A 27338-nucleotide genomic window follows, 5' to 3' on the forward strand; every position below is an offset into this window, starting at 1 on the left:
AATCTTCAAATTAAGACCAAAAAAAGTAACATTCCAAATATGAAATGCCATTGAATTGAATGAATATATTCTATAATTACTCGAAATTTTAAAATATAATTTTTGCCTAATGTAAGATACAAGTTGCACCAAATCCCACTCTCTCTCACTCTAGAAACCAAAAATGATACTCTCTTTCTAAAACAAAAAAAAGAAGCCAAAAGCAGTCACTGAGTTCTTTTGTTTTTCCTAATCAGAGATGCTATCTCCGACGTTGTTTCCTCTCTTCTGCGCTTTGTTTCTTTGTCTTCCGGTGGCTGTCATCTTCACAATTCAGCGAGAACTCACCGGCTTTGTTTCGCCGGAGTTTGGTTTCCGCTCTCTCTCCGTCTTCTCTCTCTACTCTCGAAATGTCCCCGACTCTGCTTCCTCTCCTCCGGTGGTTCGGTTTCGACAGCCGCTTCCTAAAGACGACGAGCCGCTTCTACGGCTAGCTTCACGGGTTAACCCGAATCTGCCTCCCGGTTCGACCCGGAAATTGGCTTTTATGTACTTAACGACGTCGCCTCTTCCGTTCGCGCCACTCTGGGAGATGTACTTCAGTGGAAGCTCCAAAGATCTTTACAATGTCTACGTTCACGCGGATCCGACCCGAGAATACGACCCGCCTTTCTCCGGCGTGTTCAAGAACCGGGTCATTCACTCTAAACCCTCGAGTAGACTCACACCGTCTCTAGCAGCGGCGGCGCGTCGGTTAATAGCACACGCGCTTCTCGACGATCCGTTGAACTACATGTTTGCCCTAATCTCGCCTTCGTGCGTACCGATTCGCTCCTTTGACTTCACTTACAAGACACTGGTCTCCTCTCGTAAGAGCTTCATCGAGATACTCAAAAACGAGCCGTGGAAGTTCGATAGATGGGCCGCGCGTGGGGACGAGGCCATGCTTCCGGAAGTGACGCTCGAGGAGTTCCGCATCGGGTCTCAGTTCTGGGTTTTGAAACGGAGACACGCGCGTGTGGTGGCGCGTGATCGGCGTATATGGGCGAAGTTTAACCAGACGTGCGTGCGGGAAGACACGTGTTATCCTGAAGAAAATTACTTTCCTACCCTTCTTAATATGCGGGATCCACGTGGATGTGTGCCCGCAACGCTGACTCACGTGGATTGGACAGTGAACGTCGATGGTCACCCGCGGATGTACGAGGCCGAGGAGGTCGTCCCGGAGCTGATCGAGCGGCTTAGAAAGACTCGACCAAGATACGGTGAGGATGGAATCAACGGTTCAGAATGGTCTGCGGTTGAGCGGATGGATCCGTTTCTGTTCGCTAGGAAGTTTTCTCCGGATGCTTTCGAGCCGATGTTTGGTATGGCTAGAACCGTTTTGTTCAATGACTCAGCTGGAAGTGCGTGAGTGAGTGTGTGAGTGAGTGTGTGTGGATGGTTTTCTCTCTAATGGCATTGTTGTAAATTCAGTTTTAGTTATAGTATTCGTAATTTTAAAAATTAGTTGGGATCGAAAAAACGAAAACCCAAGTTCTACCATTATCTTGAGTAAAGTATAGTACAGTACTCGTCCTAGTCGAATCTCATCCTCTTTAGCAAAATCGTTGCACATATTAAAACTTTACCATTACACTGTTACGGAAGATATTTAAATGAACAGTGGACAGAGAAAAGAGAGATATTTAATACTTAATAGAGCCATGAAAGTGATGTCTGTTTTGACTTTACACTGGATTTATGCAAGAGGGAAACTAGGAAAATGAAATGGATAAATGTACAGTTTCAAATTTATCATTAATTACTATTGAAAGATCTAATTACATAGGGGAAGGACTAGTACAAGTTTGCGCTTGCGGAAGATGGGGCTTAGATTCGTCAACACTCGAGTTTGGCTGTCGCTTAAAGACCACACACCCATAATAATCGTCTTTGCCTCGTGCTCTTTTTGTCCTTTCACTTTTTTCAATGAAATTACAAAAAAGTTGACAACTACAAGGCTATACAACTACAAGCCATGAATCGCGTGATAGACAATTAAAGAATAAATTTGTATCTCGGTGACTTTCTTTCGTTGGTGAATTTAATATCATGGTGTAGGGGGTTAAGGATTACGATTCTGCTAAGAAAACAGTACTTAAGATTACCAAATCAATTTATCTCAATCATGACAGTAATAGAACCAACATGAGCACACATGCACGTGTTGAGTTCCCTCAAAATTGTTGATTGCATTAATACTGGAGGTTCAGCAGTTCAGTAATTAAACCTTTAGTTCAAGATCTTTTACAAGAGAAAGCATATTCGAATATAAAAGAGATGCGACGATGAAATGGTTCATGTTCTTTACTGTCTTCCTCTGTTTTATGGAGCAACACGAGTTATGGCATGTTGCGTACAAGGAACCATGATAGGGGAGGGGTTCCTTTTGGAGGGGTTCCTTTTGATTCTTTCGAGTTAGCTTTCTTTGATAGCTAATTCATGTAGATAATTTCATATTTTGGTTACATTTCTAAACTTTTTTACATACAACATCGATACGGAAACGGAAGTACTATGAAAAGGGAACATCAAATAATGGCTTTCCTTATATGTTTCAAGAAACTTTATACTTTACAAGTTTTTCATCAGTCAATTATCTCTTATAGGGTCCAGTAACTCAGATGCATTTCTACCATTCAATTATTGGACATGCGAGTTTACTCGTGATTATCCAATGTCAAAGGTCGACTTTTGTCTTGCAATATGCTCTGAGTTTTAATCCAGATGATGACATATCAAAGACAGTTCATAAAGCACTAGATCAAAAGTCCAAGTCATTCATTTGTTAGCTTGTGTGCGTGTGTGTGTGTGTGTGTGTGTGTGAAGCGAATAGATATTATTTTATCGTGCTATATGCCTAAATCTATGCCTGTTATTATCAAATATTGGAGTTTTCGATACAGAGATTATAAAAAAAATTGTTTTTGGGGACCAAGTGATTGATTTTAACGAGTCAATTTAAACGGTCCATTATCTTCACTAGAAACATGAAATATGCTTATTAGTTGGATATGCCCATTCCATCCATGTTAATAAGATACATTGTATCATCGTCAATAAGATCCAACAATGTTAGAAATTTCATCCTATGCACAATGTTTCACGAATCAAATTTCATGAAGAGAACTTTGATTACAATGTCTATAATTACTTCTTCCTAAAGTAATATGAATAAATAATAAATGGTTCCATATTAATCCAGAAAGCGACAAATACGGTTGACCACCTGATAGTTATTTTTACCTATCGTTAGCTTCACCCAACTAAAACCAAACCTAACCAAGCTAAGTTAAGAACTACTGTACAAAGACACAACAAATGTATATATGCATTATTAATCAATACTCAAAAGAGGCAAAGTCTCACAAGTTCAATAACAGGAGGCAAGATCAGGAAACATACAAGAAGAAACCAGATTATAACACATCTACATTGGTCGAAAAATATATGTAATAAAAAAAAAAAGCAAACAAAATGAATGAAATCAGTAAGGGTTGTTGTAGTAATACCCCATAGGAGGCGGTCCCATCCCGTTAACCGGCGGCATCCCATAAGGCATTGCGGTTGGGGCTGGACTCATCTTGGCCAAACTAGCTTGACCTCTCATTCCTTCTTGCTGATATTGCTGCCATAACTGCTGCTCCTGAGTCAAGAGATATTGCTTTTTGTCCATCTCAGCCATTTGCACGTACGAAGGAGGCGGGATGGTCAAGGATGCAGCGAAAGGGTCTTGGTTCACTTGCTGAACGGTTCCATCTGGTGCAGGGAGTGCTAGTATATGGCTGTTTTTACCCGGCAAAGGGAGCGCTACGCTGCTTGAACTTCCACCAGTTAACTCTGAGGTGCTAACGTGTTGTCTAACAGCTCCTTGATCGTACATCCCATTGAGTAACAACGGATCTAAACCACCACCCATTGCGGCTTTTTGATTCTCTAGATTACTAGCTGTCTCGACCAACGCCAGTTCCCAATCAGCCTTCCCAATCTCTGCAGCTGGATTCTGCCAAGCTGATGTCACGCCGTTATCAGAAGGGAAAGCTTCCCATTTGCCGTTATTACCTGGCGGACCCGCAAAAAGCGCAAGAGCAAACTTGTTCCCTTGGTCATCACCAGTGACATTATCTTCTCTCAAGTTGACTAGATCTTCCGTTACTTGTGGTTGCTGCGGTTTAGGCTCTGGCGCAGGTGGAGGTGGAGGAGTGTAATTCTCTGGAGGAGGAAGCGCTTTGATCTCATTCATATCAACAGCTGGCTCTTCCACCGGAGCAGCAGGAGGAGGAGGAGCTTCTATCTCTTTCCGCTCAGGACTTTTAGCCCTCTTGGCTCTGTCTCTCACAAACTCTTCTAGTGTCTCCAACAGCTTGCTCGTGATCCTCTGAACCTCAGGGTACTCAGAAGATCTCGCCACACCCGTGTCCTTACACCAATGATAAAACGCAATGAGCTCATCAATCTGTTTAGCGGAACTAGCATAAGCATCAAAGGCCTTAACACAATCAGTATACTCCATATCGAAAAACTTGTCAAGCAGAACAGCCAAGACCTCACAGATATCAGCGTAAAGCCTAAAACTTTCTTTCACAACCGGGTACATGGCAATCAAGATCATCCTGCTGTTTTTAGCTAAACCAGTAGGCCGACAAGATAAAAACCGATCAAGCAGCCTCTGCAAATGACCCATCTTTCCAAAAATCCTCTCAGGTGTCATCTCTCTTAAAGGAGTAACCGATTTCTTCTCGTCTCTCCCTCCTCCAATCTCATTCATATCTCCAAAAGACCGAGACCTCTTAGGCATACCAAAACCATTACCACTCTCATAATCATAACCTCTTGGAGGAGGAGACCTAAAATCATCCCTAAACCGACCATATCCATCATCCCCATTGCTTTGATGACTACTACTACCACCAGAACCACCACCATTTTTACCCTTTCTCTCAAAAAGAGCCAATTCAAGCCTCTGATCCAAGTAGCTAGCATAGGTTCTAACGAAAGCAGAGTGATCCCAAGAGCTAGAATGAGCTTCATCACGAAAATCAGACATATTGAGAATCCTAGTACCTCGTCTTGTAGCGTGAAGGATCTCTTCCTGAAAGAGAGGATCACCTTCGTTAAGAAGACGGTGAACGAGCATAAGAGCCTTGAGAGCAACGATCCAGTCACGAGTCTTCTTGAGACGGCGTGAGACGGAAGTGACACAGGCGTGGACGTAACCACGAGAGAGTGAAGTAAGGCTAAGGATCTCGCGGATATACTTCTCACTAGATTGATCGTCGTCGTGGCTTGTAGCTTTAACGATCGCAACTTCCAGATCTGGAGCCAGGTTGCTGGCTACCTTCGCTATGCCGATGCTGGTTTGATCCTTGACAACTCCGATCGCTTTACGCATGCTCAGCGCCATGATTCCACTGACTCACGGATTCGGATTCTTCAAAAAAAAAAGAGCCAATTTGGTTGAGAAATTAATGGGAGGAGAGTCCAACGAGAGAAACAATGAATCTGAAATTTTCAATTTTTAATGAAGTACCGATTCGCTAGATCTGCGGAGATGAGATGAAGTAATCGCCGGCGTCGGAAGAGACGGAGACGGGATCTGAGATCTATGAAGAAGGGTGTGAAGATCTATAGATTGAGGTCTGTCTAAGGCGGGCGGGCGAGGGGGAGGTGTCAGATTCGCCGAACCAGTCAAAATGAAGTGTCTAAAAAGACAAGACAGACAATTTAATTTAACAAGAGAGTTAAGAGAGTCCAAGGTGACGTGGACTGATAAGAGCCGTCAGATCTGATCTGAAGAGGAAGGAAGGAGTTGCGAAGGTTTGGTTTTGTGACCGAGATTGACGGTGTATTTGTCCGAGACTCTCTCGACTCGATTCGAACTCTCAAGTCTGAACACTGATCGTATCGGCGAGTGATTGATTATGTCTTTTTTTTTTTTTTTTGTCATTAAAATCATTTTTAATTTTTGCTGTCAAAAAAAAAATATATACATTTTCAATTTGTAGTGGGAAATATTCCGATCTTCTTTATAGAAAAATGTTAAATTTCTTTTGCCACAAATTATTTTAATTACTTTAATGATGATAAACTTATGGTCTTATTTTATGCGATATAATAAATATAATTTTAAAAAGCTTAGTATTTTATACGCTAATATATTAATTTAATTTACATATTTTAAGCTAAGATCAACCATATTTTTTTTTAACTTTTAAGCTTCTTAAAAATTGTATGACTTTGGATATACGACATGGAAATCAGTATCATGGTTTCTGCAACCATCACATTCTTATATTTTTTTTTCTGGTTTTCTCTCAATCAAACAAGTCTCTAAAGATTTTCAATTCCATAAACCACAAAAGTCTATGTTCGCTAGCTAGTCACTGACAACTCATGAATTCTTCTTGTAGGCTTTTGACATTTCTTTAGTTTTTCGTCCATGTCTACGTCCATGTTTAGCTATGATTACTGATAGCAAGTTAGCAACAGCTTTTATAAACCACTGAATTGAGTTATAGAGCTTGAAGAATAGAGAAAATCGAAATTCTGATGCACATTTTAATTACAAAGTAAAATAATGATAGTCCGCATTGAACTTTAATTCTCTATCTTTTAAAACAAAAGTCTTGTATATGCACACGGACGATCTCTAATTATTGATATTCGATGAACAGATTCCGAAAAGATCCTAAAAAACCAAAACAGTTGAATTTAGTCGTTAGTATTAGTCAGTCATCCATCTCCTTAATACAACTCTTTTTTTCTTGAAGTTCTTCTATTTTTAAATTTAAGGCAAGCAATAAATACAGTGAAGTGAACGTACCTCCATGGAAAATCCCCTGGTAATAGCCAGTCACCCTCTTTCCCTTGGAAGGTGAATGCATAGTTTGTATCTTCTCTCTCACAATCTTCATCTGATAAATTTAGATTCAATTGTACGGTAATCTTTAATTAGAAGTTTTGTTCTGTTTTCAAGTGTTTATACGTTTTCTTTTACTTAATAAGTAGTTTAGTACTCACATTGGGTAAACATGGTGATCAAGGAGTCAGTGAGCGACTCGTAAGAGTTGAAAAGCTTGATATCCACCTTTCTTGCTATTGCCACACCTTCCATCTTAACTTTTACATACATTGATGATCTCGATGATGTTGTCGATGATGATCCAACGCTTTCAACTGTAGCCATTCGATTGTTCATCACTGTGATCCTCCTACCATGATGATGATATGGGCAATGATGGTGATTACGACTATGACGATGATGATAACTACGATATTTTATCATACATGATTTTACTGGTGGCCATCCCACGACTTCGCTATTTTCCTCCTCACTATATTACCAAAATTAATTAAATGTTTATCAAAATTTACAAATTATGCCTCCCCATTGAGTTAACTACAACATCTTAAGATTTTCTTTATCTTTTGATAACAACAATCTTAAGGTTTTTTCAGAAACTTAGAAGTCAAATTATTATAGATATAATAATGGTAGATATGTAATTACTTTAACCTAATATGTTAGTTACTCACTCGTAAACAGTTGAAGACTCGGATTCCAAAGGATCTTCGTCTTCCTCGTTGGGCTGACCATTCAAGGCAAACACACTTGGTTTTGGTACATAACATCCTTCTTCGATATTCAACCTAAACGTCGCCTCAAAATGTAGGTTTTCGCTATCCAAACAAGAGGCAGTACTACCGTCGATGGCACAGTGCTTGTTGAGGTCAAAGTCAAACCCTAACTTGGCAGAGTTAGTATGAGGCGAAAGAGAGAGACCAAGATCCAACTCCATTTGAATGCAGCTTCGTCTTTGATGAAAAGAAAAGCTTGTGTCCTTTTGTTATTGGCTTTGGGAGAAAGTTGTGTACGTAGGGTTGGTGCTTAATTAAAGGATCATGGGTATTCCCTATTTATAGTAAAAGGAAAGGGGACAAAAGTCAAGGAGGGATCCATGGCTTTATCATAAAATACACATAGAATATATATGTAACTCACTTACTCACACATTATATACTATATCATCTAAGTAACCAATCAAAATATTAGATGCCAATAATTTTTGTCGTTGAATCCTAAATTATATCAGTTCACATAGTTTCGTGGACCAAAATCTACAAGATACAGTTGACTAAAAAAAATCTTATCTTCATCCTCAGTTTCATCGTATTTCAACAGGATTGAAAATACATTTACATATAGAGACAAAAAGGCATTTATCCCATTGTCATTATTGTGTAACGCGTTAATACTCGTCCGAATCAAGATTAATTTTATGCAAATTCAATAACAATTATCATCCTAAATATATATGTAGGAAATTTTAGGGGGATGCTAAAGAGTTTTGAATTGCTTTGTTTTTTTTCCTCTTGTATATAGAATTTATGGCTTTCACGTTAAGCGAAAGGTAGTGAGGAAGTTGCTAGTTCTCCGAAAGGAAAAAAAAAAGTATTTTGGGCGAGAAGTAATGACTTCCGACATCGATTAAGTTTGGGTCGGCCAATATCCCAACATTGATGCGAACATATTTTCAATTATTTTATCCCTTGTTTTAGAAATTGCTAGGCGCTAGTCGGGTGGTCAGGATGGACCTAGCGCCTAGCGAAAAAATCGGAGATTAACCGGGAATTAATCGGGGACTAGTTTTTAGGTTATTTTATTAAATTAATAGTAAATTAAAAATATATAGTACTAAATATATGTATAATTATGTTTATGTGAAAATAAAAATATCAAATAAAATATAAAGCTATAGTATTGTCTTTAAAGTTACGGTAAAAACATAAAAACGTAATATTAAGAAAAAAAATAATGATTTTAATTAAAAATTTGTACATTAGTTATTGTAAAACATCATAAACTCTTAATTTAAATGTCTAAATAACAGAAATATATATATTTGATTTATATTTGGCTCCAAAAATCATCGGTATATACAAAATTATGCGGGAATTAATCGGATTAGACGGTATAATCGGATAATGGATGCTATGCGGGAATTAGTCATTAATCGAGGCAGAAAGGGTGGGCCTAGCGATTTTATGGGACGTAATCAGTATTAGGCGGGGATTTTTAAAACATGGATTTTATCTCACTAAATTCTTATGCTTTTCTAATTTACACACATCTTATAAATATTATTTTTATAACCAACATCAATTTTATGATCTTAACTAAGATAACTTTTTTTTTTATTACGGTTCACACACTAATATGTTAACTTTGGATTATAATAGACAACAACATAATTACAAACGACAATAATTTTGAATGCTAGTCATTAGGTAATTGCTAGTACATAGATTAAAGATTGTGAAAAGATCAGAAGAATATAAACCGAAGAATTGACCAGCAATTTGTTGCTAACTTTGGTATATTGGCGTCACTAACTCAATTTTGTCGCAATAATCCAATCAACAATACTTAAATAAAAAAATCAAAGCAGGTACTAAAAAACATGATAAAAGTACATGTATACAAAGGAAAAAGAAGGATTTGTGAAAGGTCACATGATTCAACGAATTTAGCCTCCAACATCAAACCAACATAAATATTATTAATAGACAAGTTTGGTTAATGTTGGAACGGACAACGCCCCATATTTTTGTTTACATTCTATGTTTCTAATTTTAAATTTTGGTTTTCGCACGGAAATAGTGGAATTTAAGAATCTTTTTATCCAATAATCAATATGATTTGAAATACTTCAATTTAGTAGCGAACTCAGATTTTTTTTTTTCAGCTTGTCATACATTTTGTTAACCTTTTAAGAGACAACTATCACTAGACACTTATAGCTTGATTCACTATACAAATTTTGAGTACTTCACCAGTTGCAAATATTTGGGACAGAGTTTGATCAACTTATGAATAAGTAAAGTGTTTGTCCATCCAGAGTATGAGTTCACTACCATATTTGGGAAGGAACAAATTTACTATTTGGTCGAGCCGAATTAGTTACTTAATACCAGCAAAAAAATAAAATAAACAACAATAAAGACTAAGAAATTACAGTAAATAAAGGTTAGAAAGATATTGTATTGGTTCAACTTTTTAATAGTCTTCTATTTCTTTTACTTTAATATTATATACTTATATTTTTGTTGTGAGCATGACATTGACATATGCTTTGTTTCTGTTTAAGATTAAATACTGTTGGTAAAAGGATATATGCTAGGCCTAACACCAATATTGTAACTTAACCCACAACCTCTTCTAAGAAATATTTTCGTAAGATATGAATTTGGATTTACGAAAGTGACTATTGAGTAAGAAGGTCTATATCACATATTAATAATAAAATTTGGTTGGTCTCTTCATGTTTTCTAGATCAACCAAGCAGATGAGAGGAGGGGGAAATATCAACGTGAATGTCACGTGAACAGAGTCGTGCGTGCGTGACTACTCGTGCCGTAGTGTCGGGTCGACCACTGAAGTAATGGGCCTTAAAAGTTGAAGGACCATATGGCTGGCTCTTGTGGGAACCACTTTCACTTAGTCTAGCTCGTCGGATCGATCTTCTTTTGTTACTATTTTATATAGAAAATCAGCAAAAAAAACTTATCAAACAACAAAGAGAGAATATTCTCACTGCAAACTTTTCGTTTTTACTTCTTTAATTATTTTGTTCTTGTTCTTGTTGTTGTTGTAAATTGTAAAATTATCATATATGTCATGACGATTAGTATGTGCTTCATTCTACACTATCCCTGTAATAAAAAAAAAAGATATATAATAGTCACCTAATATACCGACAACAAACCTAATCCACTTGAAAATCCAAGATCTATAAAATTGAAAAGTCTTTTGAGATATAAAGATGCACGTGGTAGGAAACGGTAAAGGATAGAAAGTGTTTGTTTGGGGGGACAAACAAGTGTTAGTAAAAGGGGAAGTGAATGAGAGTTTCTCTTTAAACTCAAAAAAACACACTGGAGAACAGAGTTTGAGTGCTGTTCGGGACAGCTTTGCCTTGATATCTTGTCTCCATCAAGTTGTAAATACCAAAGTCTTATCTTGTTTCTTCTATGTCTCCTCAACTACTGATTTACGAACCGTACCACAAAATCTCCCCCATTCATGCATATTCATCGAATTTGGTATGAGATTGTGTTGATTAATCACCTACCATATTAGTCAATAGTACTAGGGTTCAAAATCATTTCACTACAATTTCAAATCAATCATACTGACCACTATAAAAGCACTAAACTAATATCAGCGGACTCTTTCATAAACCCCGGGTATTAGTCATTGCTAACCACATTTTTTTCAACAATATTTAATCATAATAATTTGATGAAAATATGATAAATAAACAATTTACTTTTCATAATCCAAAGTTCACGATGGGAATGTATTACTTACTAGTAGAGAGAGGAAAAGCATAGATGAACAGAAATCGAACTAAGTCGGATCCAATCAGGCTTAGGACATCATTTAAAATGGGCTTTAATACTATTGGGCCTTGATCCACGAGAAGAAAAAACACGTGACATTTTCCCACTTTGATAATGATTGCCAAAAACAGAGGTGTTTTTTAATTTTTCCTTAAAACATTTTCCCGTGTCTTCTACGGTCAGTTCGGTGACGCAAATTTCTCCGGCCCGGTAGTTGGAGGAGAACATAGAGACGGCGAACGAAGAAGAAGACGAAGAGCGTGGAGAGAGTCTACCTCTCTCGACGACGATGAGGAATACTAACCCTGTTCTTCCGGTTTCCGATTCTCCTCTTGCCGGCGAGGATGATAGCGACGGTAAAGGTGTCGACGATCGGCTTTTTAAAGGATCCGCCATGACCAAACGTGGCGCTTACGCTGCTCTTTCTTACATGGCCTGTGCTGGTAATTTCCTCGATTTCACGCTGTTTTCGAGTAGATGATATAGAGTAAGGGTCCAGTTCTCGGATTCGATTCCCTTAGATTCTGTAGTTCCTGGTTAAATCCAATTTCTGATCTCTCCTGAGATTGATGCAATAGTCCGTGACGAAGATTTAGATTTGTTTGCTCTGTTAATGTTCATTCATTTCGAATCTCTTATATAATTTAGTGATCTTGCATACACAATCGCGTTGTTGAGTACTCTAGGGAAATCTCATTGTGTAGTTGTTGTTGTAATGTGGCAAATATGAATATGGTTCATTGTTTTGATGTTTAATCAGATGTGTCTTCAAATTTATGTATTGGCATTGACATTTGTTTTTTTCTTTTCTTTGTTGTTAATTCACAGTTATGCTGGTGCTGTTCAATAAAGCAGCTCTATCTTCCTACGAGTTCCCGTGTGTAAACGTTATCACGTTATTCCAGGTTTTGTACAGAGCTTCTCTTTTTGCAGCTTCACTTATGCGCTATAGAAAAGGTAATGTGGTAAATTAGCTTGGCACTTTTTGTTTTCCACAGATGGTTTCCTCTAGCTTGTTTTTATATGCTTTGAGGCGCAGGAGGATCATCTCTTTCACAGCTGCTGATTCTTTTTCTATTGATAATGCCTCCACTTTTGTGCCATTGAAGACATTGCTTCACACCCTTCCTCTAGCAATTTCCTATCTTCTGTACATGGTAACCATTTTACTGAACAATCTTGGCAATAATTTTGCTCTTGTTTGGGTTTTGCAAGTAGTGATTGATCACAATTTTTTTTTGATGTATATCTCCTGAAAGCTAGCTTCTATGGCATCTGTTAGAGGGGTAAATGTTCCCATGTATACCACGCTTAGGCGTACTACGGTGGCATTTACTATGGTAATTGAGTACATGCTCACAGGTCAGAGATATACTCGGTCTATCATTGGAAGGTGAATCACAGTTTATTCATACTAGTTTCTGCTTGTACATAATGGATATCTATTCTATTGTCTACTCAAGTTAAATAGTTTCCATAAGTATTCAGATTCTGACTTTAATAGTATCCTTTAGGAAGAAATAAATCCTTGTTTTGATCAAAATAGACAAGACTTAAGATTGAGGAGTACGTTAGAGATAATGGTAGCCTTACGCTTATTCTGTATGTTACATGTCCCAGAGGCATATGTGAATCCAGCTGATGTACTTACGTGATATAATATTTTATGTCTTTCCATTATACTCGGTCTATCATTGGAAGGTGAATTACAGTTTATTCATACTAGTTTCTGGTTGTACATAATGGATATCTATTCTCTACTCAAGTTAAATAATTTTCATAAAGTGTTCAGATTCCGAGTCGAATAGTATCCTTTAGGAAGAAATAAATCCTTGTTTTGATCAAAATAGACAAGCCTTAAGATTGAGGAGTATGTTAGAGATAATGGTAGCCTTATGCTTATTCTGTATGTTACATATCCCAGAGGCATATGTGAATCTAGCTGATGAACTTACGTGATATGCCTCTCATTTAAAAGTACATAATATTACCTATAAAACGAGAATCATGGAAGTTGATCCTTATATGCACAACTAAGCTCTCGTAAAATTGATGTCAGTGTCGGCGTCATCATACTTGGCGCATTGTTTGCTGGAGCTAGGGACTTGTCGTTTGATTTTTATGGGTATGGTGTTGTTTTCTTAGCCAACATAGCAACAGCAGTATATCTAGCAACCATTGCCCGGACTGGTACACTAGTCACCTGTTTTCTGCATAAATTGGTTTACTACTTTTTTTTCCTGCCTGTTTGGAATCTTTCTTACTTAACTCAAGTCTGGTTCTCCAATCTCCAGGGAAATCAAGTGGCTTGAATAGCTTTGGCCTTATGTGGTGCAATGGTAATCTGAACAGATAACAAAATTGACCTAAACTCCCAAGACTTCCTTTGAATTTTTGAGATTTTCAATTATAGGAATCATATGCGGACCAATATTGATGATTTGGACATTTATTTGCGGTGACTTGGAGAAGACAATTAACTTTCCTCATCTTTTATCTCCTGGTTTCATGGTACCGTAAATCAGTATCTGCTATAGATCTGTCCACTTTTGCGTTTGTGATACTGATGATTTCTTTTCCTGTTATGTTGTGACCACCCAGATTGTGTTACTCTGCTCGTGTGTGCTGGCTTTCTTCTTAAACTACAGCATTTTCCTTAACACCACTCTCAACTCGGCTCTCACGCAGACAATTTGTGGCAATATGAAGGTAAGTTCACTTTATAATATCTCCTGTACAAATGAAAGTGTGAATCTAATCTGCCAAGGAGAATGAATCCTTGGACTAATGAGTAATGATTCCTCAGAGGTAGTACATACATCGTGCATCTTAGGAATGATGGGACTTGGAAATTTCTGTTTTGACGTCTTTTTATGGCTTATGATTTTACTGGAAGCAAAAGTTATGAAGTCTTTATAATCGTTGCAGGATCTATTCACGGTTGGACTAGGCTGGATTGTCTTTGGTGGACTCCCATTTGACCTGGTAATGTCCCATTTCGTTCTTTTTAAAATAAAACTTAAAATCGCCATATACGTTTGCTACATCTCAATACCTTTTTTTTTTGTTTTGGTTCATTCACGCAGATGAATGTGATTGGACAGATTCTTGGTTTCTTTGGGTCTGGTTTATATGCATATTATAAGATCATTGGGAGGTAACAACTCCAAAACAAAGAAAGAAGAACCAATAAAAAATGAGTGGCCTAGTGATCATAAAGGCTAAATAGTTTAAGGAAAAGTTGTTGACCAGTAATGTTCAAGTGGAGATATAGTGTTCGGCTTTGGTTTTTGGAGGTGACTGTAGAGTAGTATTAATAATGTGAGGCCTAATTTTTTGAACTAAAGTGTCTTGTTCTTGTTCAGTTTTCAACAAGGCGAAACATAATTGGATTATGGACAAAACTGATTTTTTGTAATATTTTGGAACTCAGATTAAACTACTGCTTCTTTTGACTATGTAAAACGTTCGATATAACGTTGATTTTAGTGAATGGAGTAAGGTTTCTGCGCAAAAAAACTAAACGGGAAACGAAGCACAAATGCTAAACTATGACGGTTAAAAATTGGAAAACATCTAAAAAAAATAAAGGACACACCCAGTGGGACTCGAACCCACAATCGCTTGATTAGAAGTCAAGCGCCTTATCCATTAGGCCATGGGTGCTTGTTGTTATATGTTTCTACTTTATATTTATATTATATAATCTACTTATATGTTTTGCTACATCTTCAAAAGCAAAACATTCTCTCTCGCCGGTAAAAAGGAGGCTGGAAAAAGCAGAGATCCCTTAACCATGATTCCCTTCAAAGTATCTTTCCTCATCCTCATCCTCTTCCCATGGCATCATTCTTCCAATCGGGCCCAACTCCAGTTCTGATTAATCTTACTCCTGCGCCAACAACTTGGAAGTAGATGTCTTAGCCCCCCGAGGAAAAATCATATTTTTTCTTTAATCTATGGACGTTCCTCGCCGCTCTTTCGTTGCGTCTATCTCGCCTCTCCGGCTGATCGATGGACTCCCGCGTCGGAGGAGTTTCAATTATAATCAAATGCCTGAAGAGCCCATCAAACTCACTGTTCTCAAGCTCGATGGATCTTCCTTTGGTACCATACTCTCTCATCTCCTGCTTTTTTTTTTTCGTTTTCTTACTTGGATTAGCTATTAAAAAGGTTGATGCTTTTTAGTTTCTCACAACGGATTTTAAGTTCTCCTTGAGAATTATGTACTTGTGGTTTTACTAGAATTCATCTTAAGCGTAGTTTCGATTTTTGAAGGTATTCAAGTGTTAAAGACAGCCACAGTAGGGGAGCTCAAGATGGCTGTAGAAGCTGCTTTTGCTCACTTGCCCATCACAGGCCCTGGCAAGATCTCTTGGTACTATTTTGATTCTTGATTTGAGTTTAGTATGTTAAGGTTTCCTAATTTGTGTCTTGATGAGAATAATAAGCAACTGGTAACTGATTCTTGATGAACCTATTCCTGCTCTTACCCTGTGATTATCAAGGCCGCATGTTTGGGGACAATTCTGCTTATGTTATGAAGATAAAAGATTGATTAACGAGGCTGAGTACCTCATTGAATTCGGCATTAAAGACGGAGATCAGGTTCGTGTTTTAGTCTTTTACCTCTGGAATGCATCGATGAGTTTATGCTTATGATATTGTTTCATCTTTACATGTGATGTGCTAGAGTAGAAGTGATCTAACTATGCAATTGGGTAGCTAGATTCTCCTCTAACCTGGATTATGTAGATTGTTACTTTGAAGTTGAGTTTGGACTACATTGCGCTTTGTTGTAATGCTTTTAATGGGGGGGGGGGGGGGGGGGGGTTATCCTCCATCATTTCAGCTTCGATTCATCCGCCATATCTCAAATTACTGCATGTTGATGGTGAAGCAGAAGAGCAAGACACCACGCGTTTCTTCTTTGAAACAACTCAAACTGTAAGAATCTTTGGGGTGCTAAATGTTTGTATCATTTCTTTGCCTGGAATCTCCATGGTGGTAATACATGTGTTTTTTTGGGGCAAATCAGGTTCTCAACCAAACCCGAAACCCGGAAAATGAAGGTAAGGGAAGGTCAAGAAGATGGTGTTGACTCCATCCCTCGGATCCTCGAACCAAGCTTTATAGCGACTGTATTGGGAGGTTGGCTCTCTCACAAGTCGACAACACCAAGTCAAGGAGGTACTAAACACAGAAACATGACCGCAAGTAGAGTTTTTAACAAACTCATCGCAAGGTTTCGCTTCAAGTGTTATTCCGAGAAGGATGTATGGAACAGAAAAAAACTCATCTCCGAAACATAAAAAGACTCTCTCTTCCCTTGTAACTTTCTCATTTGATTCTTGTAGAGATTTTGATTTCCCAGTCTTCATGTGTATATTGTGTACCAACTTGGATGATGTGTGCATCAGTGCATGCAAAAACAATAATGCATTGATTGTGTGTGCTTACGTTTGTATATTTTTATCAAGTGATCCCTACTGCCTTAGCCATTTTAACCATTTTTAAGCAAACGCAAATTGAAGAAAATCGACCGTTTGTATATAGCGTTTGCGTTTGTGGCCAAAACGCATCAATATTTGTTTTTGTTTTTTCAACGCTCCTTTGATTTTAATCTGACAACCACACAAAGCCTCTGCTTATTTGTGTGGCGAAGAGAAGAGATAACATTCCTAAGCAAATCTCTTCTCTCTCTCTCTTCGTCACCATAGAGATCACTTTAAGCTTTCTCATCTCTCGAAGCTCTGAGTCCTGTGTCTGTGTGGCCATGGCTGCTAACTCGATTATGGCATCCTCCAAACCTCTAATCTCCCTCTCCTCCAACCAACAACCAAGCCGAGTTCAGGTTCCCAAATTCGCCAAACTCCCCCAAATCCCCAAATCCCTCGCTTCCTCCGACATCCGTAGCAAAGCTCTATCACTCACTTCCGCCACCGCAAAATCCCTAGCTCTAATCGCCGCTTTCGCTCCTCCGTCGATGGCGGAGGCGATGGAGAAGGCACAGCTCTTCGATTTCAACCTCACGCTTCCGATCATCGTCGTTGAGTTTCTCTTCCTGATGTTCGCGCTCGACAAGGTCTATTACTCTCCGCTTGGTAACTTCATGGACCAGAGAGACGCTTCGATTAAAGAGAAGCTCGCGAGCGTTAAGGACACTTCGACTGAGGTGAAGGAGCTCGATGAGAAAGCCGCCGCTGTGATGAGAGCTGCTAGGGCTGAGATCGCCGCCGCGCTTAACAAGATGAAGAAGGAGACTCAGGTATAACAATGCATTTTTGCAATATTTCATCTCTAGATTGAAGAAATTGGTGGTAATGGATTTGGATTTGTCGATTGTATTGTTAAAGGTTGAGGTTGAGGCGAAGCTAGCTGAAGGAAGGCAGAAGGTGGAGGCGGAGCTACAAGAAGCGCTGACGAGCTTGGAGAAGCAGAAAGAAGAAACCATTACAGCTTTGGATTCTCAGATCGCTACTCTCAGTGAAGACATTGTCAAGAAGGTCCTTCCTTCTTAACTTATTTAAAAAAAAAATTGTTAATTTTTGTAATTCTCTCTCTCTCTCTCTCTCTCTTTATCAAAAAAACTCATTTACAAGACAATTACTGTAAATCTCTTCGTCTCGTCTCATTGGACTGTTTCCATAGTTCAAGAAGATCAGTTTATAATTTGTAAGTTTTATAAATAATTAGCTATCTTGTCTCGTTTTAATTACATCAAGTAGTACAAATTGAGGAATCAGTTGTTGCGGTTAAATCTTCATCTCTCTGATAATTATCATCATCACTAGATTTTTATGTCTACTTGATTTGATTCGATTCAAGGTAGAGGCGAAATTGAGATTTCAGAACCAAAGAATTCATTAAAAAAACAACAACAAACCCCAACCTTTAATCACACACCCTTATAAAAATCTATGGTTGATAATGACGATCACGCTACATACAGGTCTTATTGGAAAAAAATGTGTACACGCTATTATTACTGTTAGATAAGATATACATAAATCAGTTATCACTAATCTAAGAGTACCTCCATCAAAGAATCTTAAACAAAATTGCTTAACACATATTTTCTTATTAATTTTGATAAAAGTTAGATTAAGAACTTCTTAAGAAGCTGTAAATTTTTATTGGTCCATTGAGAGTTGCTAAAAAGTTAGATTAAGAACTTTGTCTTATTCTTCTTCTCCCCAAATCTCATGAAAGGATACAAAGTAAAACACAAATCAGTCAAACATGTTTAAATTAAACTAAAACTCATACATAAAAACAAAACTGAAACACTTAAATTCATTCATAACAAAGAAACATTAACCGATTGTGATTATATATGAAACCAAACAAGTTAAACGGTGAGAACGGTTTGAATATGAATCTGCAATTCCCAGCTATATATAGGCTTATCAGCAGCTTCTTCCACCTTGGCTAAGAGATAAAATCCTGCAATTTCAGCCAATTGAATCTAGAATAAGAACCAGAGGTAAGAAAGCTATAACTGCAAAAGCAAACTGAAGATATATATCAACATAAACCCTTAGAACTAACCTGCAGCCCAAAGCCAATACGTAGAATGTGTATACATTGGAGGTAATAGAATAAACATCAAGGGAATGGCAATGCAATGAACAAACTGTACTAAAGCATATGTTTTAAGGTCATCGAAAAACCTGTAATATTACAGCCTCTCATCAATCCTCTCGATTACAAAGATAGCCATGATTGATGTGAAGGCAATAGTTATTTAATCCAAAAACGAGTGATCAAAAACAAGAGACAATAAGCAAGTCTCAGAGAAGAGAAGAGAAGAGAGGAAGAAGCGTACAAGAAGAAGATCCTAGAGGAGAGTTGCATGGTTAGGGTGAAGATGATAGTAAGAAGTTCCAAAAGCAACACCAACGTTGTTCTAAGTCTGAATCAAATTTGAAGAGTCAGAAGTCTATCTTCTTTTCAATATTCCAAATCGAAGATTCGACTTCAATAACAAAAAAAAAAAACAAATCGATAAGAAGAATCAAAACAACAAACACTAGTAGAAGGAGTAATCGAAACTAACCTCATTGAAGAAATCACCCATCCCAGAAACAGAGAGAATGGTGAACCGACGGAGAGAGAAGAGAGAAAAACAATGTCAAGCTTTCCATCACTGCAACGATAAAACAAATCTGGCTTTAAGCACAATATATGGAAGAAGCAGTGATGATCCTCAGCGAAAACAAACAACCCAATTCCAGAATATAAACATCTAGTTGTGAGTAAGATTTGTATACAGAATCAATCAACATAATAGAATTTGGTGGAAATAATAAGTCATACCTGTTAATATCAGCAATCAAGGGTGTAGCATAAACGCTAGAAGTGACTTCACTATGCCATCGCAGCTCCAATTTCTTCGGGCACTGAGTATTCAACAAAGCATCTTCATCACTCACAACGAAACGACCCTGAAAAAAAAGGCTTAAATCGGAGAAACCAAACAGAGAGAGCCTTACGACTTACGAGCAAATAAACATATCTCCAACAATCAACGCTACCAGTTATGAAACAAAATAAATATGAACGATTCGATCAACTCTGCGAATACTAATTCTCTTGCACAAATAAAATAAAATAAAAAATCGATTCAGGTTCCTGAACCCAATTATGTGGATGAGATTTTGAAGAACCCACAAAATTTGGGGTTTTGGGAATTGGGATGGGGAGTGATCGACAAAGAGAATGAGAGAACAAACCTTGTGAAACTCTTTCGGGTGTTTGAGTCGCTGAAGCAGAGATTCTCACAAAGCTCTTGAGAACAACCTAGATGCAATCAGGCGGAGACAAGAACGACGGTGAACAAAAATTTGGCGGTGGATCGTAAAACTGAGAGAGAGAGCATATAGGCGACACAAATGAGGCAAAGAAAAAAAAATCTCCTCAACCAATCAGGAGTTGACACAACCTTGATCCCTAGTGATCCTTAAATATCTAACATAAGGATCGATCACTAGGTAATTTTGTTTTTTTCCATTTATCTGATTTATTTTTTTACCTAAGCAACTCTTAAGATATAGTTTACAACCTTTGATAGAGATACTCTAAAAACTTTGAAGTTTGATTTTATCGTGTTATAATGAAATTAAAATATTAATGGAGAAATAATAGAAAGTGTAATGGGCCTGTCGAAAAAAAGAAAAAGGCCTGTTGTAGCTGAGGTATTTAAGGTAGAGCCCTTTAAAGTAAGAAGACAGTGTTTGATTATATTAACAAACAAAACTTACGGGGCGGCCACGCCTTCGTCTTCTTCCTTCTACTCCTCACGGTTCTCTCCCTCTCTTCTCTGTCTTTATCAGCTTCTCAAGTTACTTGTTTCAGTTTCCGATGCTCCTTTCTTAGTTTTTTTTTCTTCGTTTTCTCTTTCATCAGCAGGGCTTTGGAGTTTGTGTTATCATCCTCGTCCGTCGTCATTACTTACTGGTGTTTTAGGGTTTCAATAAAAAAAGCTTCTTAATCCGTCGAAATTACACTTTTCTCTCCCTCATTGTCGGTTACTCTCTTTTTCCCCTTCGCAAGTTTTATGCTTTTCTAGTTTCCATTGATGCTCTAGCCTCTAGTTCAAATCTCGGTTTTTGATTTCTTCGCTTAGAAATTTTAATGTATGAAATCTGACTTTTTTTATTTTTTTTAATTGATGATCGTTTTCGATTAAGACAAAAAAAAAAAACAAATCAGTGGCTGGTTTAACTTTGATTTACTCATGATTGGTTCTCTCTTGCAGTAATTGAGTTTTCATTGTAATTTTGGTCACTGTTGCTTGTTCTTCTACTTCCTTACGATACTATCTCTCTCTGTGCCTTGTGCGTATCGCTTACTTAATTCTCAAAGTGGAGATTCTTCACACGTCTCTAATTTCTCTGACTTTTCTCTTTTATTGCGTATATATTACTATTTGCGATGATACTTAGTTTCACATTGTTGTTGGCTACCACTATATGCTTGTAAGGATAGTTTAGCAAGTGAAACGAAAGGTTGCTCCTTTGCTGTGAATCCAAATTGTGACTTGTGTGATTGATTCTTGCTTAAATAGTTTGCATTTTTGTTTTTGTTTCATTTATGCTATGTTATGACTTATGTAACTATGTTTGCTGGTTCAGACAAAGATAAATGGCTTCAAAGATTATAGCTGGCAAGCCGGATGATTCTGAGTATGAAATCGTTGAAGGTGCGTCTGAGAGCGCTTTAGCAGCCGGGACAAGCCCTTGGGTGGATTCTTCAACGTTGAAGCTTCGGCATCGGATTGGAAGAGGTCCTTTCGGAGATGTTTGGCTGGCTACTCATCATCAGTCAACTGACGACTACGATGAGCATCATGAAGTCGCCATCAAAATGCTTCATCCTATCAAGGAGTATCAAAAAAGGGTTGTGGTAGAGTTTGACGATCTCTTTTCCAAGTGTCAAGGAATGGAGAATGTCTGTCTGCTCCGAGGAGTCTCTACTATCAGTGGAAAGGTAACTAAAACAAACATTTGTGTTTCTTCTCTAGTTTCCCCCATAATATCAAATTTTGTTTAATAGCAGATTTGTATCCTGTAGATATGCATCATCATGAAATTCTATGAGGGCTCTGTTGGTGACAAGATGGCTCGGCGTAAAGGAGGAAAGCTTTTACTGCCTGATATATTGAGGTAATTTTGCATTACACTACTAGTAAGCAGCTCATTTTAGTAGCATCTTCTTTATCTTTAGAGATAATACTAATTTCCTCTCATCTATGTTGAACCACGCTTTACAGATACGGGGTTGATCTGGCTTCAGGGATCCTGGAGTTGCACTCAAAATGGTTTCTGATTCTCAATCTTAAGCCGTCTAACTTTCTTCTCAGTGATAACGACAAGGCCATCCTCGGGGATGTTGGGATCCCTTATCTCCTTCTTAGCATCTCTTTGCCAAGTTCTGATATGACTGTGAGACTTGGAACTCCAAACTATATGGCTCCAGAACAGTGGCAACCAGAAGTAAGAGGTCCCATGTCCTTTGAGACTGATTCTTGGGGATTTGGATGCAGCATTGTAGAAATGCTGACTGGTGTACAACCTTGGTCTGGGAGATCCGCCGATGAAATATTTGATTTAGTGGTGAGAAAGCAAGAAAAGCTTAATATCCCCAATGGCATACCGCCTCCTCTCGAGAACCTACTTCGGGGTTGCTTTATGTATGATCTTCGAAGCCGACCTTCAATGACTGACATCTTACACGTCTTGAAGAGGTAAATTATACATCGTCACCGTTCTGTTCTGTATTCAGTTTGAACAGTGTTTACATTATCACTATATTTGGCCATAGTTCCTGTCGATCTTATTTTCTAATAGTTTTCTGGAATCCAATTTATTTACTCTTGACGTACATATTAGTTGGCACTTTTTTCGTACCTTGAATTGTCATATTAAGTGGAACTGATTTTGCAGCTTGCAGAACTCAGAGGAGGAAGAGATCTGGAGAGGCATTGATAGTACAGAAATCAGGAAGAGCTCGGCAACTCTTGGTTATACAGAATGGTTTCTTTCAAAGGATCATCTGCAAGTGGGCGACAAGGTGCGTTCAAGAAAGCCTGCCAGTTCATTTAAGCATGAGAACATGGATGTGCCAGGAGGAATGGTGGTTGGTTTAGAACGTGACACCACAGACCCAGATGGGTTTGCGCTAGTTAAAGTCCATGGCGTTCATGACCCGTTAAGGGTTCATGTATCTGTTCTTGAACGGGTAACCAACGGATTAGCTTCTGGAGATTGGGTGCGTCTGAAGCACGGAAATAAGAGGCACTCTTCGGTTGGTGTTCTCCATTCAATTGACCGTGAGGGAAACGTAGCTGTTGGGTTTATTGGGTTGCCAACTCTCTGGAAAGGGACTTCATCGCAGCTTCAGATGGCTAATGCATACCGTGTGGGTCAATTTGTGAAGCTCAAAGCCAATGTTGTCATCCCGAGATTTAAATGGATGCGTAAAAGTATAGGGATATGGGCAACTGGCAGGATCTCTCAGGTTTTACCTAACGGTTGCCTTGAGGTGGACTTCCCTGGAGTGTTACCTTTTAAAGAGGAACATGGAAGTTGTCTTGCAGATCCGGCTGAAATCGAGATTGTGAATTTTAATACATGTCAAGGATTTGTGAAAAAATATGAACATCTGGAGGATTTTCATTGGGCTGTGAGACCTTTGCTGATTGCTATGGGTCTATTGACAGCAATGAAGTTAGGGTTCTTTGTTGGGAAGAAAATAGGAAGGTCAAAGGATGGGAAACAACGTGATGGCTCGAGTGCACAAGGTGACTGTCAGATTCGGGATGGTCAGAGATCTCGCAAATCTAAATGGCTTGTGTTTGTTTAGGTCTGTGATTAGGTTTGTGGCAAACCTGGTCTGGTCTGGTCTGGTCTAAATATCGCACTGTTCTAGTCCTGGATACATGGTTTTACAATAGTACGTGTACATAATAATATTCTTTTCGTCTTTCAACGTAGTAAAAGACTCTTATTATATTTGATGGGATTTAAGACTAGTGTTACCAACTGTTCCTTGCACATTGCTGGTCACGCCAAACTTTAGTATACGTTATAATTATCATAGCTACAATTCCATTGGACGTCACAAATGTTTTATTTTGTTAAGGAGAACAAAGAGGGTACATATGTTTTGTTACATGTCTAACCTTTTCAAGAACTGATCAGACAACCTTACAGTTGCAGGCATTGTACATGTTGAACAAACTCAGTTTTGAGAACGTTATTGACAAGTGACAATATATTTAACCTCTGGTAATTCTACATATCCACAAAAGAATCATACAGATCAGGCTTATGAAGTTAATTTGCACAATCGAAGCTTCACAAAGTCACACCTTTCGTGCCTGTGGATCTACCAGCAACAATTCCTGCATTCTCCAGGAGTTTCTCTGTTAAGGACCAAAGCTTGCCAACTTCTGTTTTTACCTCAGCAAGACACTCATTACTTCCTTCTGAATATTTTCCCTGTTGAAACCCGTTTGCTGGCATTACAATGACAGTTGGCTCCGCCTCAATGCTCATGTCAGCTTGAGTCAGAAGTTCTGTGCTCATCTCTGCAAGCTTCTGTAATGCACTGGTTGCAGCTTCAACTTCAAGTTGAGCTGCCTCAAGCTGAAGCTTCTCTATGGCCAGATCACCCATTGTTTTTCCTCCGATTCTCTCTTGGGCCAAGGCATATAGATTTTTCAAATCTTCACTGTCATTAGTCGTTTCTTCTTTCAATTTCTTGAGTTCCCGCTCCTTGGCTTCTAATCTTCCCATGAACACGTTGATCTCCTCATCTTTAAATGTCAAAGCCCTCTGCACAGCTAGAACTTCCATTTCTTTCATCCGTAGACTTTCTCTGGTGAAGTTTAACTCCATCACTAGCCGTTTGTTCTCCGTTCCGTAATCACTCTCTAGTGGGAGTGGTTGCTGCATCGAGTCAAAGCTAATCTCATTATTAACCCTTACTGTGTTCTGATTTTGACCGTTGGTTGTTGACATAAGCAATCTACTCGTCAATTCTGCAATTCTTTCCACCACCATTTCAGCTTCTGTGACCTTCAGCTTGGAACTGCCCAACTCATCTTCTATTCTGTGAAGGTGGACATCTTTCTCCTTTAGCATTGCAGTTGCCTGCATAAGCTGATCATCTCTTCTGGTCATAAGCGCCTTTAGCTGTGTTACCTCCCGGTTCACTTCTTCCAACTTATGTCGAGCTTCCGTGAGCTCTTCATCCTTTTCTTGCAGTAATAGTTCTAGAGAAGCCTGTTCAGACTTCAGATGCTGAATCTCTAGTTTGGCCTCCACCAAGCTTGACTCTTTCTCCTGAAGTAGATTCTGTGATACCTGAAACGCGTTAGCTTTTTTGTAAAGCTCATCTTGAATAACGGATATATCATGCATAGCTTGCTCCAACAATGGTTTCTCTTTCTGCAACTGTTCTCGTAATTCCTCCAGCAGATCTTTTTGGCCTGATAATTCCCGCTCAAGTACAAAGTTCTTAGCCTCAGCAACTCTGAGCTTGACTCTCTCACTTTCTACTTCAGTGTGAGCATCCCTCAAGCTCTGCATATATGACATCACACTTATCCTCTGTTCCTCGACCTCATCCACTTCTTTTTCTAATACTTGCTCCTTTTCTTCCATTTGCTCCCTGGAAGATACCAAAGCTTCCCGAGAAGAAACAAGCTCAAATCTCACATCAGTCAGAAGCTTTTTCACCCTCCTGAAGTCCTCCATGGTTTCATTGGCTTCTCCTAAGCGTTTCACGGTTTCCTCCTTAAGCTTATTCACTTCATCCTGGGCTATCAGCCACTCTTCTGCCTGCATCTTCAAGTTGGCTTCGGTTTCGCTGAGCTTTTCCTGTTCAAGTTTCTTCGTAGCCTTAGAAATCTCTAGTTCTTCTTCCCGATCCTCTAGGGATCTCTGAAGCGCAAGTATTTCACATTCTTGTCTCTTGACAACTTCGTTGGCTTTGCTTAAGAGTCGTGACTTGCTTTCATATTCAGAAATATCCACAGAAACTTCCTTGCTTCTGTTTGCGACCTCTTCACGCATTTGATCTAGTTCTCCTTCTTTCAAAGTCAAGGACGATTGCAAAGCAGCACGTTCCTCGTCCCTATCCCTAAGCTTATGCTTTAATTCTTCTATCTCCTTGGCTTGTAAAGCTAACTCCGCATTTGCACGCTTCAGCTCCTCTTGTAGACTTTCATGCTTCAAAGAAGCTTGGCCGATTACTTTCTCACGCTTTTCTAACTCCTCCTTTGCCCGGTTTAGTTTCTTTTTCTCAGAGAGAAGCTTCCTCTCAGCATCCTGTAAGTCCTCTTCCCTTTTCAACAAGGCTACAAGCGCAGCCTCGAGATCAGGCTCGAGCACCCCAAGGTTTGAATAGGGCAGCAGATCATCGTCAGGATAAACCGAGTGCTGATTGGTTTGTCTCTCCAAACTCTGTGTCCGAGCTAATAATTTCTCGACTAGAACATTTGCAGACTCATCTGTCCGGTTTTCGTTGGTGTTGGGCCGTGTATTGTTCAAGACTGACTGAACACTCAGTAAAGAATGTCTCTTTACCCTTCTACTGCTCGGGCATGCGACAAGACTCTTTTGCTTCTGTAGGTTCACTCTTGTCGAACAGTACTGCATAAGAAAATCATATTGCCGACATCAAAATAAAGATATTCCAAGAGAAAATAATATTCTAAGAGAAAACATAGAAAAACTTGATCATTTAGGCCAGACACGAAGCAAATTGGATGCAAATGAAACGAGACGATATAACTCATATAAGACATAGTAAAAAAAAAAAGGGTCTCTCCCAAGAAAGAGCAAATGGAACAGTCTAGAAATTTACAATCATTGAGCTTACGAATATCATAATTTGAAGGAACAATCAGATGGGAACACAAAACCCAAGAACCAAAGGCAGCAAATTTTTTTTTGACAAATAAGAACATAAAGGGGTATAAGAGAGAAAAGTAAGCGAGCCTGGCAGGGAGAGAGAGAGGAGAAGGAAGCAAGATTGAGACGAATGGCCTGAGACTGAGAGAAACCCATCATGAGAGCATAAATATTATTCTACAATCCTCCCAATCAAAGAAGAGCTCCAACACAGGACAAAAAACCCCTAAATCCCCTGTATCAAATAAACAAGTGGCGTTTGTTTGGGGAAAGCTTAACGAGAGCAAACCCAAATCGAAGAAGAATCTATGGAGAGAGAGAGAGAGAGAGAGAGAGGAGTGGATGGGTATAATAAAATGAAACCCCATTAAATTAGTACTTGTTGAGTTTTTAAGGAAGAAGGGAAGAAAACTAAAAAATAGAGGCTGCCATTGATTTGCGAGTTTCCATCACAATGAAAAGACAAAATACCTTTTTGCCCTTATTCACAAG

General features: G+C 38.6%; 9 protein-coding genes and 1 non-coding gene across 31 annotated transcripts; 5 read left to right on the forward strand and 5 right to left on the reverse strand.

Moving 5' to 3' along the window:
* The first annotated feature begins 56 nt into the window (after positions 1-56).
* LOC104716955 (glycosyltransferase BC10-like) lies at positions 57-1524 on the forward strand. The gene has a single exon (XM_087470562.1). It carries the CDS (start codon positions 239-241, stop codon positions 1391-1393), a length of 1155 nt encoding a protein of 384 aa, XP_087326688.1. The 5' UTR covers positions 57-238; the 3' UTR covers positions 1394-1524.
* Positions 1525-3332: 1808 nt separating this feature from the next.
* LOC104716956 (putative clathrin assembly protein At4g32285) lies at positions 3333-6378 on the reverse strand. The gene is made up of 2 exons (XM_010434441.3): positions 5552-6378; positions 3333-5452 (listed from the first exon to the last, which is right to left on the reverse strand). The coding sequence occupies exon 2, from the start codon at positions 5423-5425 to the stop codon at positions 3509-3511; it is 1917 nt and encodes a 638-aa protein (XP_010432743.2). The 5' UTR covers positions 5426-5452; positions 5552-6378; the 3' UTR covers positions 3333-3508.
* A 112-nt stretch (positions 6379-6490) lies between these two features.
* Positions 6491-8010, reverse strand: LOC104716957 (auxin-responsive protein IAA29-like). 4 transcript variants are annotated; one of them, XM_010434444.3, is made up of 4 exons: positions 7558-8010; positions 7042-7355; positions 6845-6935; positions 6491-6709 (listed from the first exon to the last, which is right to left on the reverse strand). In XM_010434444.3, the coding sequence occupies exons 1-4, from the start codon at positions 7818-7820 to the stop codon at positions 6634-6636; spliced, it is 744 nt and encodes a 247-aa protein (XP_010432746.1). In that variant the 5' UTR covers positions 7821-8010; the 3' UTR covers positions 6491-6633. The 4 variants fall into 4 exon arrangements, with proteins under 4 accessions (XP_010432746.1, XP_019086668.1, XP_010432745.1 ...); XM_019231123.2 differs by having other exon boundaries at positions 7042-7232; positions 7558-7932; XM_010434443.3 differs by having other exon boundaries at positions 6636-6935.
* Positions 8011-11375: 3365 nt separating this feature from the next.
* On the forward strand, positions 11376-14882 carry LOC104716958 (UDP-N-acetylglucosamine transporter UGNT1). 4 transcript variants are annotated; one of them, XM_010434446.3, is made up of 10 exons: positions 11376-11867; positions 12253-12329; positions 12423-12581; positions 12684-12817; positions 13484-13614; positions 13719-13763; positions 13838-13935; positions 14026-14133; positions 14353-14409; positions 14511-14882. In XM_010434446.3, the coding sequence occupies exons 1-10, from the start codon at positions 11714-11716 to the stop codon at positions 14583-14585; spliced, it is 1038 nt and encodes a 345-aa protein (XP_010432748.1). In that variant the 5' UTR covers positions 11376-11713; the 3' UTR covers positions 14586-14882. The 4 variants fall into 4 exon arrangements, 3 of the variants coding, with proteins under 3 accessions (XP_010432748.1, XP_087325279.1, XP_087325280.1); XM_087469153.1 differs by having other exon boundaries at positions 11560-11867; positions 12688-12817; XR_015568461.1 differs by lacking the exon at positions 13484-13614 and having other exon boundaries at positions 11567-11867.
* Positions 14883-15017: 135 nt separating this feature from the next.
* TRNAR-UCU (transfer RNA arginine (anticodon UCU)) lies at positions 15018-15090 on the reverse strand. The gene has a single exon. It is a non-coding gene; the product is annotated as a tRNA-Arg (tRNA).
* A 59-nt stretch (positions 15091-15149) lies between these two features.
* Positions 15150-16925, forward strand: LOC104716959 (uncharacterized). Of its 4 annotated transcripts, none has more exons than XR_015568462.1 (5): positions 15150-15531; positions 15703-15802; positions 15933-16032; positions 16118-16371; positions 16463-16925. XR_015568462.1 is itself a non-coding variant. In XM_010434447.2 (5 exons), the coding sequence occupies exons 1-5, from the start codon at positions 15384-15386 to the stop codon at positions 16734-16736; spliced, it is 717 nt and encodes a 238-aa protein (XP_010432749.1). In that variant the 5' UTR covers positions 15150-15383; the 3' UTR covers positions 16737-16925. The 4 variants fall into 4 exon arrangements, 2 of the variants coding, with proteins under 2 accessions (XP_010432749.1, XP_010432750.1); XR_015568463.1 differs by having other exon boundaries at positions 16123-16371; XM_010434447.2 differs by having other exon boundaries at positions 16277-16371.
* Positions 16926-16929: 4 nt separating this feature from the next.
* On the forward strand, positions 16930-18142 carry LOC104716960 (ATP synthase subunit b', chloroplastic). Its single transcript, XM_010434449.2, has 2 exons — positions 16930-17692; positions 17781-18142. Exons 1-2 carry the CDS (start codon positions 17201-17203, stop codon positions 17943-17945), a joined length of 657 nt encoding a protein of 218 aa, XP_010432751.2. The 5' UTR covers positions 16930-17200; the 3' UTR covers positions 17946-18142.
* Positions 18143-18586: 444 nt separating this feature from the next.
* Positions 18587-20533, reverse strand: LOC104765196 (uncharacterized). 7 transcript variants are annotated; one of them, XR_015568464.1, is made up of 6 exons: positions 20160-20533; positions 19744-19871; positions 19484-19573; positions 19253-19402; positions 18976-19097; positions 18587-18870 (listed from the first exon to the last, which is right to left on the reverse strand). XR_015568464.1 is itself a non-coding variant. In XM_087469158.1 (6 exons), exons 3-6 carry the CDS (start codon positions 19486-19488, stop codon positions 18776-18778), a joined length of 309 nt encoding a protein of 102 aa, XP_087325284.1. In that variant the 5' UTR covers positions 19489-19573; positions 19744-19871; positions 20160-20522; the 3' UTR covers positions 18587-18775. The 7 variants fall into 7 exon arrangements, 4 of the variants coding, with proteins under 4 accessions (XP_087325284.1, XP_087325285.1, XP_087325286.1 ...); XR_015568466.1 differs by having other exon boundaries at positions 19744-19826; positions 20160-20360; XR_015568465.1 differs by having other exon boundaries at positions 19744-19884; positions 20160-20360.
* A 48-nt stretch (positions 20534-20581) lies between these two features.
* Positions 20582-23939, forward strand: LOC104716963 (protein KINASE OF THE OUTER CHLOROPLAST MEMBRANE 1). Of its 6 annotated transcripts, none has more exons than XM_010434455.3 (6): positions 20582-20728; positions 20836-20949; positions 21561-21915; positions 22000-22091; positions 22199-22672; positions 22872-23939. In XM_010434455.3, exons 3-6 carry the CDS (start codon positions 21571-21573, stop codon positions 23788-23790), a joined length of 1830 nt encoding a protein of 609 aa, XP_010432757.1. In that variant the 5' UTR covers positions 20582-20728; positions 20836-20949; positions 21561-21570; the 3' UTR covers positions 23791-23939. The 6 variants fall into 6 exon arrangements, with proteins under 6 accessions (XP_010432757.1, XP_087325282.1, XP_010432754.1 ...); XM_087469156.1 differs by having other exon boundaries at positions 20640-20728; positions 20836-20953; XM_010434452.3 differs by having other exon boundaries at positions 20652-20728; positions 20833-20949.
* Positions 23940-24038: 99 nt separating this feature from the next.
* Positions 24039-27299, reverse strand: LOC104716964 (protein involved in starch initiation 1). Of its 2 annotated transcripts, none has more exons than XM_010434456.3 (2): positions 26934-27299; positions 24039-26585 (listed from the first exon to the last, which is right to left on the reverse strand). In XM_010434456.3, the coding sequence occupies exons 1-2, from the start codon at positions 27003-27005 to the stop codon at positions 24285-24287; spliced, it is 2373 nt and encodes a 790-aa protein (XP_010432758.2). In that variant the 5' UTR covers positions 27006-27299; the 3' UTR covers positions 24039-24284. The 2 variants fall into 2 exon arrangements, with proteins under 2 accessions (XP_010432758.2, XP_010432759.2); XM_010434457.3 differs by having other exon boundaries at positions 26815-27212.
* Between the last annotated feature and the right edge of the window lie 39 nt (positions 27300-27338).

The sequence above is a fragment of the Camelina sativa genome, chromosome 10 (assembly GCF_030686135.1).
Source record: "Camelina sativa cultivar CO46 ecotype springtype chromosome 10, ASM3068613v1".
Lineage (NCBI taxonomy): Eukaryota > Viridiplantae > Streptophyta > Magnoliopsida > Brassicales > Brassicaceae > Camelina > Camelina sativa.

Coding starts and splice junctions, on each gene's coding strand:
- LOC104716957 (XM_010434443.3), bottom strand. CDS start 7,820: ATGGAGTTGGATCTTGGTCTCTCTCTTTCGCCTCATACTAACTCTGCC. Junction 7,356..7,557: donor GAGTCTTCAACTGTTTACGA/GTGAGTAACTAA, acceptor TTGGTAATATAG/TGAGGAGGAAAATAGCGAAG. Junction 6,936..7,041: donor GATCACCATGTTTACCCAAT/GTGAGTACTAAA, acceptor TAAATTTATCAG/ATGAAGATTGTGAGAGAGAA.
- LOC104716964 (XM_010434456.3), bottom strand. CDS start 27,005: ATGATGGGTTTCTCTCAGTCTCAGGCCATTCGTCTCAATCTTGCTTCC. Junction 26,586..26,933: donor CCTCTCTCTCTCCCTGCCAG/GCTCGCTTACTT, acceptor TTTCTTATGCAG/TACTGTTCGACAAGAGTGAA.
- LOC104716959 (XM_010434447.2), top strand. CDS start 15,384: ATGGACGTTCCTCGCCGCTCTTTCGTTGCGTCTATCTCGCCTCTCCGG. Junction 15,532..15,702: donor GCTCGATGGATCTTCCTTTG/GTACCATACTCT, acceptor CGATTTTTGAAG/GTATTCAAGTGTTAAAGACA. Junction 15,803..15,932: donor GGCCCTGGCAAGATCTCTTG/GTACTATTTTGA, acceptor GTGATTATCAAG/GCCGCATGTTTGGGGACAAT.
- LOC104716963 (XM_010434455.3), top strand. CDS start 21,571: ATGGCTTCAAAGATTATAGCTGGCAAGCCGGATGATTCTGAGTATGAA. Junction 22,092..22,198: donor TTACTGCCTGATATATTGAG/GTAATTTTGCAT, acceptor CACGCTTTACAG/ATACGGGGTTGATCTGGCTT. Junction 22,673..22,871: donor ATCTTACACGTCTTGAAGAG/GTAAATTATACA, acceptor CTGATTTTGCAG/CTTGCAGAACTCAGAGGAGG.
- LOC104716955 (XM_087470562.1), top strand. CDS start 239: ATGCTATCTCCGACGTTGTTTCCTCTCTTCTGCGCTTTGTTTCTTTGT.
- LOC104716956 (XM_010434441.3), bottom strand. CDS start 5,425: ATGGCGCTGAGCATGCGTAAAGCGATCGGAGTTGTCAAGGATCAAACC.
- LOC104716958 (XM_010434446.3), top strand. CDS start 11,714: ATGAGGAATACTAACCCTGTTCTTCCGGTTTCCGATTCTCCTCTTGCC. Junction 13,936..14,025: donor TTTTATCTCCTGGTTTCATG/GTACCGTAAATC, acceptor GTGACCACCCAG/ATTGTGTTACTCTGCTCGTG. Junction 14,134..14,352: donor CAATTTGTGGCAATATGAAG/GTAAGTTCACTT, acceptor TAATCGTTGCAG/GATCTATTCACGGTTGGACT.
- LOC104716960 (XM_010434449.2), top strand. CDS start 17,201: ATGGCTGCTAACTCGATTATGGCATCCTCCAAACCTCTAATCTCCCTC. Junction 17,693..17,780: donor AGATGAAGAAGGAGACTCAG/GTATAACAATGC, acceptor GTATTGTTAAAG/GTTGAGGTTGAGGCGAAGCT.
- LOC104765196 (XM_087469158.1), bottom strand. Junction 19,098..19,252: donor TCCTCTAGGATCTTCTTCTT/GTACGCTTCTTC, acceptor GTAATATTACAG/GTTTTTCGATGACCTTAAAA. Junction 18,871..18,975: donor GTATTGGCTTTGGGCTGCAG/GTTAGTTCTAAG, acceptor CTGAAATTGCAG/GATTTTATCTCTTAGCCAAG.